The 13,647-nt window shown below is 45.9% G+C and overlaps 1 protein-coding gene and 1 long non-coding RNA gene across 2 annotated transcripts; both read left to right on the top strand.

Moving 5' to 3' along the window:
* Window positions 1-3,257: 3,257 nt before the first annotated feature.
* Window positions 3,258-5,329, top strand: LOC103180598. The gene is made up of 2 exons (XR_006085328.1): window positions 3,258-3,638; window positions 4,699-5,329. It is a non-coding gene; the product is annotated as an uncharacterized LOC103180598 (long non-coding RNA).
* A 3,890-nt stretch (window positions 5,330-9,219) lies between these two features.
* On the top strand, window positions 9,220-13,424 carry LOC103180599 (pinopsin-like). Its single transcript, XM_007896544.2, has 5 exons — window positions 9,220-9,757; window positions 10,679-10,861; window positions 11,381-11,526; window positions 12,048-12,287; window positions 12,961-13,424. Exons 1-5 carry the CDS (start codon window positions 9,412-9,414, stop codon window positions 13,105-13,107), a joined length of 1,062 nt encoding a protein of 353 aa, XP_007894735.2. The 5' UTR covers window positions 9,220-9,411; the 3' UTR covers window positions 13,108-13,424.
* The last annotated feature ends 223 nt before the right edge of the window (window positions 13,425-13,647 follow it).

Below are 13,647 nucleotides of genomic sequence, written 5' to 3'. Positions count from 1 at the left end.
CTACCCAGGACCTGTTGTTGTTTTGTGAGTGCAAGTGTGACCAATTAGTCTTTCCCACACGTGAATTGACAGCAGGATTGCAGCTTCACAAAGTAGATAGATATCTCCAATAGTTCCATTGCTGTGAATCATAGTTTCAGTTCCCGATGACATGATAATTCTCACGAGCATGAATTGGCACCCAACAATCCAATCTGCAATGAAAATAACCTTTGATAGTCTTTAATCGTACTTTGCTGCTCCGGCCCAAAACATACACCCAAATTGGTGTGAATCAGTTGCCCTCTGCATTCCTTTCTCTCCCTTGGTGTCAAGAGCTATTGCAACACCAGGGCACAGAACATGTCTTTCTGTTTCTTCCCTGATGGATATTGCACTGCTGAAGATGCCACGCTTTTACCCTCTATCCCCATATCCCCAGAGTCTGAATCAGTTGAAGGGTCGGTTTTGGGGGATTCATTGTATTAGTTTTCTGGCTGTGAAAAGTTGCTCCCTGTCCATGTGCTGGGGATCGACCCCCACCCCCCCCGAAAGGCGATTTGATTTAAATGAGACAATTTGAAAAATGACATTAAGTGAATCATTCCTTGACATTAGAAGCTTCCTATAAACTGACATATTCACCGAGTGAGTTATCAAGTCATGAGGAGCGAAACTATGGTCCAGTGAACTGAGATAAACAGTTTGCCTTGATTTCAGGAGCTGAATGTGGAACTGATTGAGGTGCGAATGAGATGTGCCAAGTCTCCTCACGCACACGCAACAAATTCCATACTCAACACCTCAACATAGGGGTGCAGTTTCGATGAGTGAAGGTTTTAACTGGATAAGAACGTGCTGTTCAATGTACCTCCTCCCCACAAAGCCATTGTGAGCGAGTACGTTGGTGAGCAAATGCACTTTGTGGCTTCCTTGTTACCGATTCTCTTAATATGCAAATTCTGTAACCTGATTTTAAATTGTTTTGTATGCCATTACGTGTTGGGTAATCGAACATTGGTCCTCCTGACTTTACACCAACACTCGTGGTCTGAATCCCAGGGCATCAGTTTACCACTCTTGATATTCCAGTTTTGTAAAAGTGTTCCGAATGCTAAAGCCTTAATTCACATCTCATCCGCATGGAAACCACATTAGCTCGAAGCGGGTCATTTCTAAGGTTCTGTGAAGAAAGCTGGTCAGGACGCGCTCCTCTCATTAGCTAACTTCACCGTTTCCCAGTCATTGTGTTCCATGCTCTCTCTCTCTCTCTCTCTGTCTCTGTACATTATGTTGAGAGTAGGATTGGCTTTGTCTGGCTTTCACTCTATTGAAGTAACTAACAGCACTGCCAGTCCGCGGGTTGGCTGTCAAGCTGATGCGTAAAGATTATCGATGTGAATATATTTTCATTATATTCTGTCACTCTGTTTCTGAGCGTATTGATGGGAGTGAAGAGGGCCGAGCTGTAGTACTGAGCCTCTTTGACGTTTATGTGTAGCTACGCCTCTGAAACTGTATTTTTTATACCAGCCTCTGGTTGTGAACAGGGGAATAGTAGAATACAGCGTCCCAGTGATAATTGATGCGATTTGCTGTTGAGAGCATTTGTCTTGTGTGCGGCAGGTCAGAAAAAGGTGCAGTGAGTGTCCATCTAAACGCATCTTTGCTACCCATAGACACAAAAGCAGTCGCCGTGACTCAAATGTATGGACAGTTGGCATCTTGGCACTGCTCTGATTAAAAACTGAACCATTTGGGAAAACTCCCAAGACGAAAGCAAGTTGGCCTCGGACGGGGCTATGGAATTCAACACGATTAACACGTTAGGTGTTTTGGACACTATTTTTGTTTGTTTTACCTGGTTTCCTTGGCTGCCTGACTTGCCCCCCACCCAAAAAAAGATTATTGAGCTGAAATATATAGAAAAGGGCTGGTTGGTTGGTGAGTCGAATTCCAATTTGTGTGAAATTATGTGACAGATAGGTGTAGCAGAAAAAGATGGATCTTGTATCTTTTAATAACTTATGTAACGTTACTTGTGTCGTCAGTAACATCATTATACAGGAAATTAGTTATAATCACATGTATAACCTGCCTTTAAAGTAGAATTTTGTTCCGCCCACAAAATACACAGTAAATTCACTTTACAGTATATTCTGTGAAGCGCTTTGAGGCGTCTCGAAGACGTCATAAGACGCTGTATCAAATGCAAGGATTATTATTATTATAATTGTATCTAGGTGACTGGTTGGGACGTGAAGCGTTCTAAAGGGGTGGGGGGGGTGCACCTGCACTCTCAGGCCCCAGCTCCGCTTTCTGCTTGAAGCATCTGGGAACTGACGTGTCTGGGGATATACTGCCCACACGCGAATTTTCCCTCCAGCTACAGTGTTTGTCTCTTAATAAAAAATAATTGACGCTGACAGAGCTGGCAGAGAGTGTGACGGCCTCTCCTTTACAGCAACTGCCAGGTGTGAGCGCCCTGGTGAATTCTCCCCTTCCCTCGTGCTGTATAACCAAAACCTGTCGATGCTCTCACTTTTTTTGAGTCACCTTTTCAGAGCTTGTTATCAGAACCTCATCGAGGACCTGGGATACCTCAGTCCTCTGCTCACTCGCTGCAGTCGGTCAGAAGGGGTATAGCTGGAACGCTTATCTTTTCCAAGTAAAAGCGTCCATGTTTTACTTTGTTTTGAATAAAACTATAGGTCAATGTGCTGACAGTGTTTAAGAGGGTCTGCCTGCCAGTGATCCAACAGCCTGGATGGGCTAAAGATTGAGAATGATTGCTGGGTTATTCCGGGGATCAGAGAAGGACCTCTAAATGTGTGCGCAATGGAAAAATGGGTGTTCAGCTAAAGTGGAGGATTTGAGAGTGATTATTGACCACTCACTGAAGATATCCAGTCAATGTAAAGCTGGTGTGTGTATCAATAAAGCTAATTAAATTAATCCTAAGACTTAAGACTGCATTGAGTCTGAGAACCTCTCTCTTTGACGCCGCCTATGGTCACTTCTCCCCCGCCCCGTTCTCGCTTCCTCTGCATCCAACCCTGCCATTGTTTTAACTCTGTGGACATCCCTGAACAATCTTAATTTTACGTGACTTGTTTGGTAACAAATTGTGACTTTAACCTTCTGCTGTAAATATTTATCTTTGAAAAATCCTGGGTCTTGGAATCTGAACACTAGGCTCCTCACAGAACATTTTGTTTTGAAACCTAATTCTCTTTCTGTGCACCCAACCCCCCCCCCCCCCAACCCCACACACCCCACACACACTCCCCACCCCCAAACTACCCTGAACATGCTTATCTTTACATTGGTGTGAATATAGGGGGCAGCACACACACACACTGAAGTGTGTGGCTAGGAACTAGCGCAATGCATTTGCTAACTGACTCAGACTGTCAGCCTGCAACCTATGTGAAGGCCAATACTGTAGTCCTTATCTTCAAATCTTCTTTTCTTTTTATTAGAAATCTTCTTTTAAAGTACAGTCCCATCGGAATAACTTGCATTTTAAGCCAGAGCCAGAGAGGAGTCAAGTCTGTGTTTAGTTGCTCGCAGAACGTTTACACTATTTTGAAAAACTGAAAACCATCTGATTGTATCGGACGTTTATCCTAAACAGTGGATGTTCATCTCGTTTCCAGGTGAGGTGTTGTTCGGCTTCTAACACTGTGACGATTGTGTTGAGTAAAGTCTGGGATAGCAGGTTACTTACTTTACTGTCTGCTCATGTACAATCAAGTGCTGTACAATCCTGATTATCCTGATCCTCTAACTCGCGCTGCCCCTGTATGCTTACACGCCAAGCACCGCTCTTCGTTCATAAGGGTCAGGTGGCGGGTCTGCACACAGACCGCAATTAGTGCTGCTTCAAGGAAGATCCCAAAGAGGCTGGTCCATTGACCCGAGTCACAGGCTCCCCATAGAGCCCAGCTCAGGTTAAAACATGGCAGAACTGTTGGAAAAAACGTGCGTCCCATCACTCTTGACTCCATGCTACCTCTTTAAAGAAGTGCTTTTAAAGCAGCAACGTTTACCCGAGCTGGCAGTGTAAGCGAAATTGCTGAGACATCAAAGTGCCGGCACATTAAATGAGTTCCTCAATTATAATTTCTCCAGAGAGGTGATAATTATTTCGGAGAAGATAAATGTACAGAAGCTGTTACCCTTGCTTCGCCCGTTATTTTCCGAGCTCCCACTCTTGTTAGTTAATTGGTGGCTAACCTGAACAATTCACTACCCTGAGTGAGCGGAAGTCATGAGATGCAAACAACTGGCAAACCCTCATAGCAACAGTTTCTGTGAACAGTGCATTTACTGTTGACTCTGGGAACTCTTCAACCTGAAGATGGCTTCACCCATCGGCTGACCCGAGTTGCAGTTCCCTTGTTTCCGCCTTCCCCTTGAAGTGGCCTGTCACACCCTCAGCACACTGAGTAGAGATGAGCACAGAAACTTGTCCTGTTCTGCTTGGTTCCTGACTTGAACCCTGCTCGGAGAACGCTCATAGGGCCTTGTGGTGGGACCCTCCTCCCACTCCCATTTGATCACCCGCTCACGTCAGACCAGAGAGAGCAAAACTGCCTAAACACCCCACGAAACAACCAATGGTGCAGATAACAACAGGGCATGAAATACTGATCCATTCATTGTGTTCTCCCTCTCGCTTTCCCACATCCGTTTCCTGAACGAGACGGTCCATAGGCTGCTTCCTCCGAGACACCTGCAGCTCTTTAACAACAGCAACAACTTGCATTTATATAGCGCCCTTCATGCCAGGCATTGTCTCGGAGCGCTTAGCTGTGAGCTGGTTTTTCCTCCACCCGTCACCTGCAAACATCTCATCTGGAATTGAGAACTCAGTTTGGGTGGGGAGACAAAGGAAATGGTGAGAAATCGTGAACCGGAGAGTTGACACCTATGGGCCATTTGCTGAGTTTCCAATGAGGCTGTATTTGAAAGGTCATCGTTCAACTTAAAAAAAAACCTGAGGAATGTTGTCCTATATTCACAACTCATTTACAAGCGCATTTGTGAAGTCTTGAGTATTTTTGGCATTTGTGCATGGAAATGTGGACAAAGGTTTTACTGACCTTTTTTATGAATGTAGACCAGAGGCTCTCATACTCATCTCGTTCCCCAGCCCCTTGTATAAAACCGATCCCAAGAAGCCCTTTCCTGCCTGTGTAATGCCTCATTAACTCATTTACTCTGCATGTGAATGTTGCTTTTGTTATGGGACCCATGTCATGTGAAATCCAATCATGTGTTGATCCTCAAATCATTGAATTGGAGTGTTACACTTAAAATAAAATGAATAAACCACCTCCTCAAACCGATCGTGGTTTATTTTTTTCCTCGCCACGCACGGGAAGGTTTCCTGAACGACCGCAGTGTGTGCCCATGTTACCTGGGGAAGACGTTTCTGCTTGCTGAGAAGCCCCATTTCCTGCACGATGGAAACTCGGGAATCATGAGTTGAGTATATTCACAATACTGCGAATAGCTGCCCTGAACATTGAGACGATTCGCCCACAAAACACACAGTCAATTCACTTTACAGTATATTCTGTGAAGCGCTTTGAGACGTCTCGAAGATGTGATAAGGCGCTGTATCAAATGTGAGGTTTGTTATTACTATTGGTTGCAGGTCAACCAATTCCAGGTCAACCACTTAGCGCTGAGGCCAACGGAAACGGAACAAGAGGCTGAGTGCTGCTTGCCTAATCCATCCTCCCATCAGCTTCAGCACAGTCTTAAGGCACTGTCTATCCATCATCTCAATGCAGACCAACCACTCCTACACAGAACAGTTAACACCTGCATGGTTAGCAATGGGAGCTAATGAGAACCAAAGAGAGTTATACCTATGGAATTCTTTGCTTGGATCATTTATGTTCAGCTGAAACTGTGTGCAAATATTAACATGCCAGGTAAAGCATTTGTGGGATTATTTCCCCTGCTGCCAAGTATAGAGAATGCAAATAGTGGTAGTTTGCCATTATAGATACAGATCAACAGTCAATGTACTTTGCACATGTTGATCTTTGAAATCCACTGGTGCGTTATTCCTGCTCTTCCAGCTCAACCATCGTGATCTGCTCATTTAAGGTCTATTATTAAAGTTTATTATTGATGAGTGACAGTTTATCATATTCCAATATGTAATGTGGGAGGTGGGGGGGAAGAAAGAGTTTGCAAAATCATGCATTGGAATAATTAAGACATTAATGCATCTTAATCGGAAGATCCCACTATGCATAGGAACCAATCCCCGATATCCTGCAGCGAGATAGGATGTCAGGGATTGATGGGATGAAAGTCTTCTCTTTCTATCTTGCTTTGAGGTTAATCGTTGGGTCATTTTTACCCTCGTTCATAGACCTGTAATAATTTGGCACTTGGTGTTGAGTCCCACTTGTCAGTGAGGATGATTTTCTGAGGTTAAAGTGCAAATGTTTGGATAGAGCGGAGGGAGTTTCACGTGACCTACCCTGTACCTGACCCGTTGACACTAACACGAGACAGCTGAGATGGGAAAGGGACTCATTCCCCAGGAATGATATCCCTGAATTTGATGAGTGAAAAGATTCCTTGTTGAGGTAGGGAAATTTGTGACTTCCTCTCGGGTTCCTGCAGTCTTGTCGACAGTTGTGAATCCTGCTCTGTATCGCCTCAGGGATATGTTCTCAACGCCAAATATCGACAGCTCCATTTCTATTAAATGGTCCCTCCAGCACCCCAAACTGGACAAGTGGTGATATATTTCCTCCCAATCAATGAGCAGTATATTTGCTCCGAGCTTGGCTGGCAAGCCTGCATCTCGAAGATCAGTCTGAACAAAAATCAAATGCATCACGTAAGATAAATAGATCTATCAAAATCAAGGTTTTTGGAGCTCCCTCTGATTTAGTGTCCAATCATCAACAGCCTTACATATGCGCTCAAGGCGAGTCAAGCAATGATTCGTGGCATTGAGATGGCAGAAGTGACTTAAGATTATGCCATACAATACTCAATAACAAATGTCAAAAAGCTTATTGTGTCGACTGACCTTTCATGTTTATGGGTGGGATTGGGTATATCGCTTAACAATCTCTTAACCGCTGTTCAAGCAGCATTTGTGGGGTTGGAAGCGCTGCAATTAATGAGGCATCATCTTACCCTGTAACTTGTAACTTACTGGGAAAGCTTGCCTTTCTGTTTTTAACATGGGGCTCTTCTGCTCCTCTATATCTGTACCATTGTCTCTGTCAGAGGATGGCATTTCCCTTCGTTGCTTTATATGCTGGAGCTTTATATGCTGACATCATGACCTGTACAGGGAAGAATTTCCCCTTCTCTTCACTGGGCTCAATTTTCCCTTTCTTGCTCAGAATTGAAGGGCTTTATTTAGTCTCACCTTCTTACTGTCTCGTTTTCTCCAGGCTTTGGGTTAAACAAGCAGAGCTAGACAAGAAGGTTTATTCTCTCTGACTGATGCGATGTAGTTCCCAGGTCCAGTCTAGTTCAGTTACACTTAGAAACCAATGAGACCGTTCACACGAGCTGAGTAACAGGAGTGACTGACACCAGCTTTAAAGGTGAGGACAAGGATTTTAAACTCGATTCTCTGGGGGAATGGGGAGCCAGTGAAGCTGGGCGAAGATGGGGGGCTTTGGCTCACGGAGCTTAGTGCAGTAATAAACTTAATTAACCTTTAAACCGCGAGGTGTGGATTAAAGGAACAAAGGAGCTTTCAGCAAATAAGAAAAGCTTCCATTTAGCAATTACACAACACTGCCTTATTTCACTGACAGCCATTTCTCCTTTGTCTTCCTGTTATATATATATATATAAATTATTGTAATATATATATTTATATATTATATATATACCCTATAGTACCCCTTCTGTGTAATAACTACTATAAGACGTTTGAGCCACAAATCAATCAGAATTCACAGTCGCCAGAAAGATTTGTTGTTCTAATGTGGAAGCTGACGATTTTGAAGCAAGTCAAAGTCTGTGAGGATCTCTGCCACTGGCTTACAGCGGGTGTTTTATTAGCACACTAAGCAATATAAGTTTTAGTGGAGCTGTTCACCTCAGTGAGTCAGAGGATGGCACTCACTGTGTACAACAGAGCGTGAGAGAGGCTCTGTATGTGGGTTAGGCTGTGTATGTGTGCGTGTGTATGTGTATGTGTTCACGAAAGATGAGAGAACCATACACATTTATTAGCCTGACCTCATGAATGGAAATTTGTAGAAAAATAATCTCATGAATAACGGCCAACATGGTTTTAGAGAGTGGCATGGTTGTTTGTGGGACATTGCTGTGCCCAAAACAGGTTACTGTGTTCGCCACAAAAAAAACAGTCACTACCCTTCACAGTACAGTATGTAAAGTGTCCCCGAAACTCGAACACTCTTCCTCCGGGGCCCTCTGGTGACATTCTGTTGCTGATAGCCTGGCCAAGGAGCCAGTGTGGGAGCTTAACCTACTTACAGTCAGCTCCCTGAGCGACCTGAGCCGATCAGTCTCTGTCTTGAGTCTAACCGCTGCCCCTTCAATCTCATTACCTCGGCACCTGTAAGAGCATGAACACAGCAGCTGTCCTGACATGGGGATTGGTCTCTTTCTTTCATCCCTCACAATTCCTGGTCTGGGCAGAGATAGCTGCCCTCATCTGGAGAAAATCTTGGCTTCTATGTGAAAGTGCCTGGATTCCCACCCAAGCCCTGTTTGGTGGCCAGTACTGAAGGTATACGTGTGTGGAGATCAGGAAACAACAGCAGCCCCTCCCCACGCCTGGTTAAAATAACAACTTCAACAACAATTTGCACTTATATAGCGCCCTTCGCATGGGGTAGTGTCCCGGAGTGCTTAAAAACCTACCTATCTTTGGCACACAGGGCTAATACTCCCTGGGAGAGGTACTATAGGGCAACCAGAAACACAGGAAGTGAGGACTATATTAATCCGAGCATTTGAGAGTCTGGAAACTTGGGGAATTTTCCTTCTTTGGATTTTCGGATGTATTGCCCACAAAATATACAGTCAATTCACTTTACAGCATATTTTGTGAAGCGCTTTGAGACGTCTGAGAAGACGTGATAAGGCGCTGTATCAAATGCAAGTATTATTATTATTATTGTATTATCTTTGAGCTAATGCTCAAAACCTAATTATTGGAAAGAGCTGGAGGCCTGATCAGTGAAAGCCTTTTAGACTAAATCCCTCTGAAATATTTGATTAGCTGGAGTGGGTGTAATGAAAGATTAGGGCTCAGGTAAAAAGGATCTATCGATGGAGGTGTAAAGCCTCGGTCCTTTATAATGGGACTTTACCACATGCTGCTGCCCACATGCTGCCGACAATGACCAGGCTGCTCGATCTCCGCTGAGAGCATTAACCCAACAGTCCGTGAAGGCAATGGATCTTCCCACCACGTCAGTGGGGATTGAGAACGGGACCGTCGGTGCTTTTGACGGTCCCCAATGGCCTTACTTTGCCCCCAAAAGCACCTACATGGCGGTGGCCACTCTGATGGGCACCGTGGTGATTCTGGCCTCCTTTGTTAATGGGCTGGTCATCGTGGTGTCCATCAAATACAAGAAGCTCAGATCTCCGCTCAACTACATCCTGGTCAACCTGGCCATTGCTGATCTGCTGGTCACCTTCTTCGGCAGCACCGTCAGCTTCTCCAACAACATCAATGGCTACTTCGTGCTCGGAGAAACCGTCTGCCAGTTCGAAGGCTTCATGGTCTCCTTGACAGGTACAACAAAACTTGCATTTATATAGCGGCCCCTCATGCAGAGTAGCATCTCAGAACACCCGTGTGCTCCGAGGACAACATCTCAAAATGCTTTACACAGAGAGTGCATCCCCAGAAGGCTGGCAACGAGGTGTTCAGGGTGGTGACGAGAGTAGGTTTAAGGAAGGTTTTGGAAGAGAGAGAGAGAGAGATGGGTGTGAGGTAAAGAAAGTTACAGAGAGTGGGGTTACGGTTGGTGGGCAGAGGAGGTGAGGATGATGGGATCATGGAGCAGAGAGTACAGAGGGATGTGTGATAATCCTCCTTGGGGGGGAAGTAAGGAGGGTCTCCTTGGAGCTGAACTGTCAACAGAATGTTGGAATCGAGCCCACCCTCTGGGGCAGTCTCTAGTCTGGTTCCAAGGAGATCTGCAGTATTCTAGAGCGCTGCTGATTACAGCACAGCCCAGCCCGGCTCATTGGCAGGACTTGGAAGAGCAGACCAGTTACTGGGGCCAAGGAATCCTTCCACTCAGCTTCCGTTAAACTTGCAAACCAAAGCCCTATTGGGTAGAGTAGGTTCCTAGCTGAACAAGCGGTGGGAAAGCTCGCCAGACATTGCTCTCAATGCCAAGCTATGCCGTTTTACTTTCCTGATTAAATAAGCAGGATGTGTCCCTTCAGAGAGAGAGAGAGAGAGAGAGAGCGCGTTCCATTCCAAGAATCACATTTCTGGAATTTCCATGTGTAGGTCGGATGCATGGAATTCTCAGTTTGGTTTAGTTACTCTTAAGTATGGTGATGGATTGAAGAAGGATACTGTCCATTGCCATTGCTTGCGGGCACCCGCACAGATAGATGTCCCCTGGAAATCCAGCTGAAATTCTGTTGTGAGGGTTGCAGTCAGGCGCTGGCTCTTACGTTGTGCTCTCTTTGCCGACAGGTATCGTGGGCTTGTGGTCGCTGGCCATTCTGGCGTTCGAGCGATACATTGTGATCTGCAAACCAATGGGTGATTTCCGCTTCCAGCAGAAGCACGCCGTGTGGGGCTGCCTCTTCACCTGGCTGTGGTCCCTGTTCTGGACCTTGCCGCCCCTCTTTGGTTGGTGCAGCTATGTGCCCGAGGGTGAGTCCGAGCCTGCTTTTGTGTGTGTCTGACGCTGCTGTGTGCAAATTGGCTGCAGGGTTCGCTCACAAAATACAGCACTGTGGAGTCCTACAGCTTAGTGGTTAGAGCACTCGCCTCGCAAGCAAGAGGACCTTGGTTTGATTCCCGCACAGGGTGAAACGTTAGGCAAGTTTCCTTGCTCCACACGCCTCTGTTTACCTAGACGTAAGTAGGAACCCGGTTGTTAGTCGATTGGCGGATCATGTTTCCGGGGGTAATCATCCCTTCAAAAAAATTATTAATAATAATTTGGTCACTGAATCCACGACTCTTTGTGGGACACTGCTGTGCTAATTGACTGCCGAGCTTCTCCCAGAAAAAAAAAGGCAATTCACTTTACAGTGTATTCTGTGAAGACCTTTGAGATGTCTCGAAGAAGTGTATCAAACGGAAGTATTATTATTATTATTTTATTATTTGATTCTGCTCCCCAAGAATCCATCAATTCACTGACAATCAAATCTCCTTTCTTGTTAGGGTTGAGAACATCATGTGGCCCCAACTGGTACACAGGGGGAGCCAACAACAGCAGCTACGTGGTCGCTCTCTTCATCACCTGCTTCACATTGCCCCTCAGCTTAATCATCTTCTCCTATGCCAGTCTGCTGGTGGTCCTGCGAGCTGTGAGTAACAGGACTCTTCGTTCCCAATGTCACCCCATCCTTAGTCACCCCCTCCTCTCCACAGACATTGACACCTTGCTGGGTATAGTGTTGGGGTCTAGTTCCTTGTTGTGATATGGTTCCTAGTTGGGTTATGGTTCCAGACATGGCAGCCATCCTCCAGCACCTCATCTCAATGGCCGTTCTTCAGGTTTGAGCCTAGAGACTAGACAAAATGATTGGTGTCTCACCTCCACCGTGGAAGCATCACTGCTCAATCCAATCACCCAATGTCCATACCTCAGGGTACAAAGGAGAGCGAGCAGTCAAGACAGGTTCTCCCCCTTCCCCCAGTTAAGTCATTCACTCCATGGTTGTTTGTGGGGACTTTGCTCTGTGCCAATTGGCTGCCGTATTCGCCTGCAAGATAGAGAGTATCAAATGAAAGGATCATGATCATTATAGATACACCATATCACATCCCTCGTCTGACCCATCAGAGCTCAGCACAAGGTGTGAGTTTCGTTTCTGTTGCTCTGCAGGTCGCTAAGCAACAGAAAGAGTCGGAAACGACGCAGCGAGCGGAGCGAGAGGTGACCCGCATGGTGGTGATGATGGTGGGGGCGTTCCTGGTCTGCTGGCTGCCCTACACTTCCTTCGCCATGGTGGTGGCTATTAACAAGGACATTGTCATCCATCCCACTCTGGCCTCCATGCCCTCCTACTTCTCAAAGACAGCCACTGTCTACAACCCTGTCATCTACATCTTCATGAACAAACAGGTAATGGTCAGTCCTTCACCGTGGCTTCTCCCTTCCCCCACGCCAGTGACCACATGACTTATACCTGGTTAATGTTTCCTATGTTGTACTTGTACATCACTCCATCCCCTCTCTCCCCAATGCCCATTCCAGCTATATTCCCTCTCCCCCATACACAAACACATCCTCCAGCTCCCATCCAAAAGTACACATGGGGATTGGACTGACAGGGTTAATAATAATAATAATAATAATAATCCTTGCATTTGTGTGTTGCTGTTGAGTTTTAGACCAACAATGTTGAAGTGGATGGATAGACAGGCTGGTCTCAACCAGCCACAGTGTTGTTCAGTGCCACTGGGGGGGGGCGCTGTGCTGATGTGAAGTGTTTGTAACAAGGCTGCCGAGCAGCCCCTTGGTGAGTCTCCACCTGCTGGTCCATTGCTTCCCCTGCAACTGCCTCTCACTCTTGAGGACGGAGATCTTGCTCTCTCTCTCTGCTCCGTGAAATTAGGAGGCAGTTGTTCGCCCAAAGAGGTAGTGGAAATCTGGAACTCTTTCCCTCCCTCAAAGGGCTGTGGATGGCTGGATCCATTAACATTTTCAAGACTGAGGTGCATAGGTTGTCTTAGGTCAATAACAAACAAAAAGGATTGCGCTTTAAGTGACCTCAGTTTTTTGTTTGCCCATCCAGTTCCGGCACTGTCTCCTGAGCCTGATGTGCTGTGGGCGCAATCCGTTTACAGGCGATGAAGACACCACGTCCAGCAGCGCGAGCGGCAGCCGGACTGAAGCCACCACAGTCTCCGAAGGGGGCAATAACAAGGTTGTGCCCGCTTAGCTTAGCCTGCCGCGCTTCCAACACACTGTTGGACAAAGGTCATAACCCAGACAGACTAGACTCTGTGCATCTGGCTCTGAATCATTGAAGCCATTGAGTCTCCCCGAGCAACAATCTAGAACAATCTAAATTTAGGAACGTTATCTCCAGCCTGTCAGTAGTGATTTGCTGGAAGAGTCCATTCCATTGTATAGTGCTCTGGTGGGTGTTAGTTCGATCTCACCACCCCCACCCTCTCCTCCTTTCAATTTGTTGTTGCTGTCTCTCTTTGATGCCTCCTTCACCAGCCAACCAGTTCTGGCCATCTCTTCCTAAATCTCACCAGATCCCTTTTTTATAACCACTCGCTGCAACAGATGGCTCAGTGATGATTTTCTCTCGTAAACTTCACATCTCCTCCCCGACTGTACTCTGATCCCTGTGGTTTTGCTCTACTCTTGCGTGTATTTTCTCTGAACTGCACCAACAAATGTTTATTAATCTTTATCAGATAACAAACCCAGCTTTTGCTCGATTTGAACTTTGGTGTTGTGAGAATCT

Source organism: Callorhinchus milii, unplaced genomic scaffold (assembly GCF_018977255.1).
Source record: "Callorhinchus milii isolate IMCB2004 unplaced genomic scaffold, IMCB_Cmil_1.0 Scaffold10, whole genome shotgun sequence".
NCBI lineage: Eukaryota > Metazoa > Chordata > Chondrichthyes > Chimaeriformes > Callorhinchidae > Callorhinchus > Callorhinchus milii.
The sequence above is the reverse complement of the archived record's forward strand: the minus strand, read 5'-3'. Positions and strand labels throughout refer to the sequence as shown.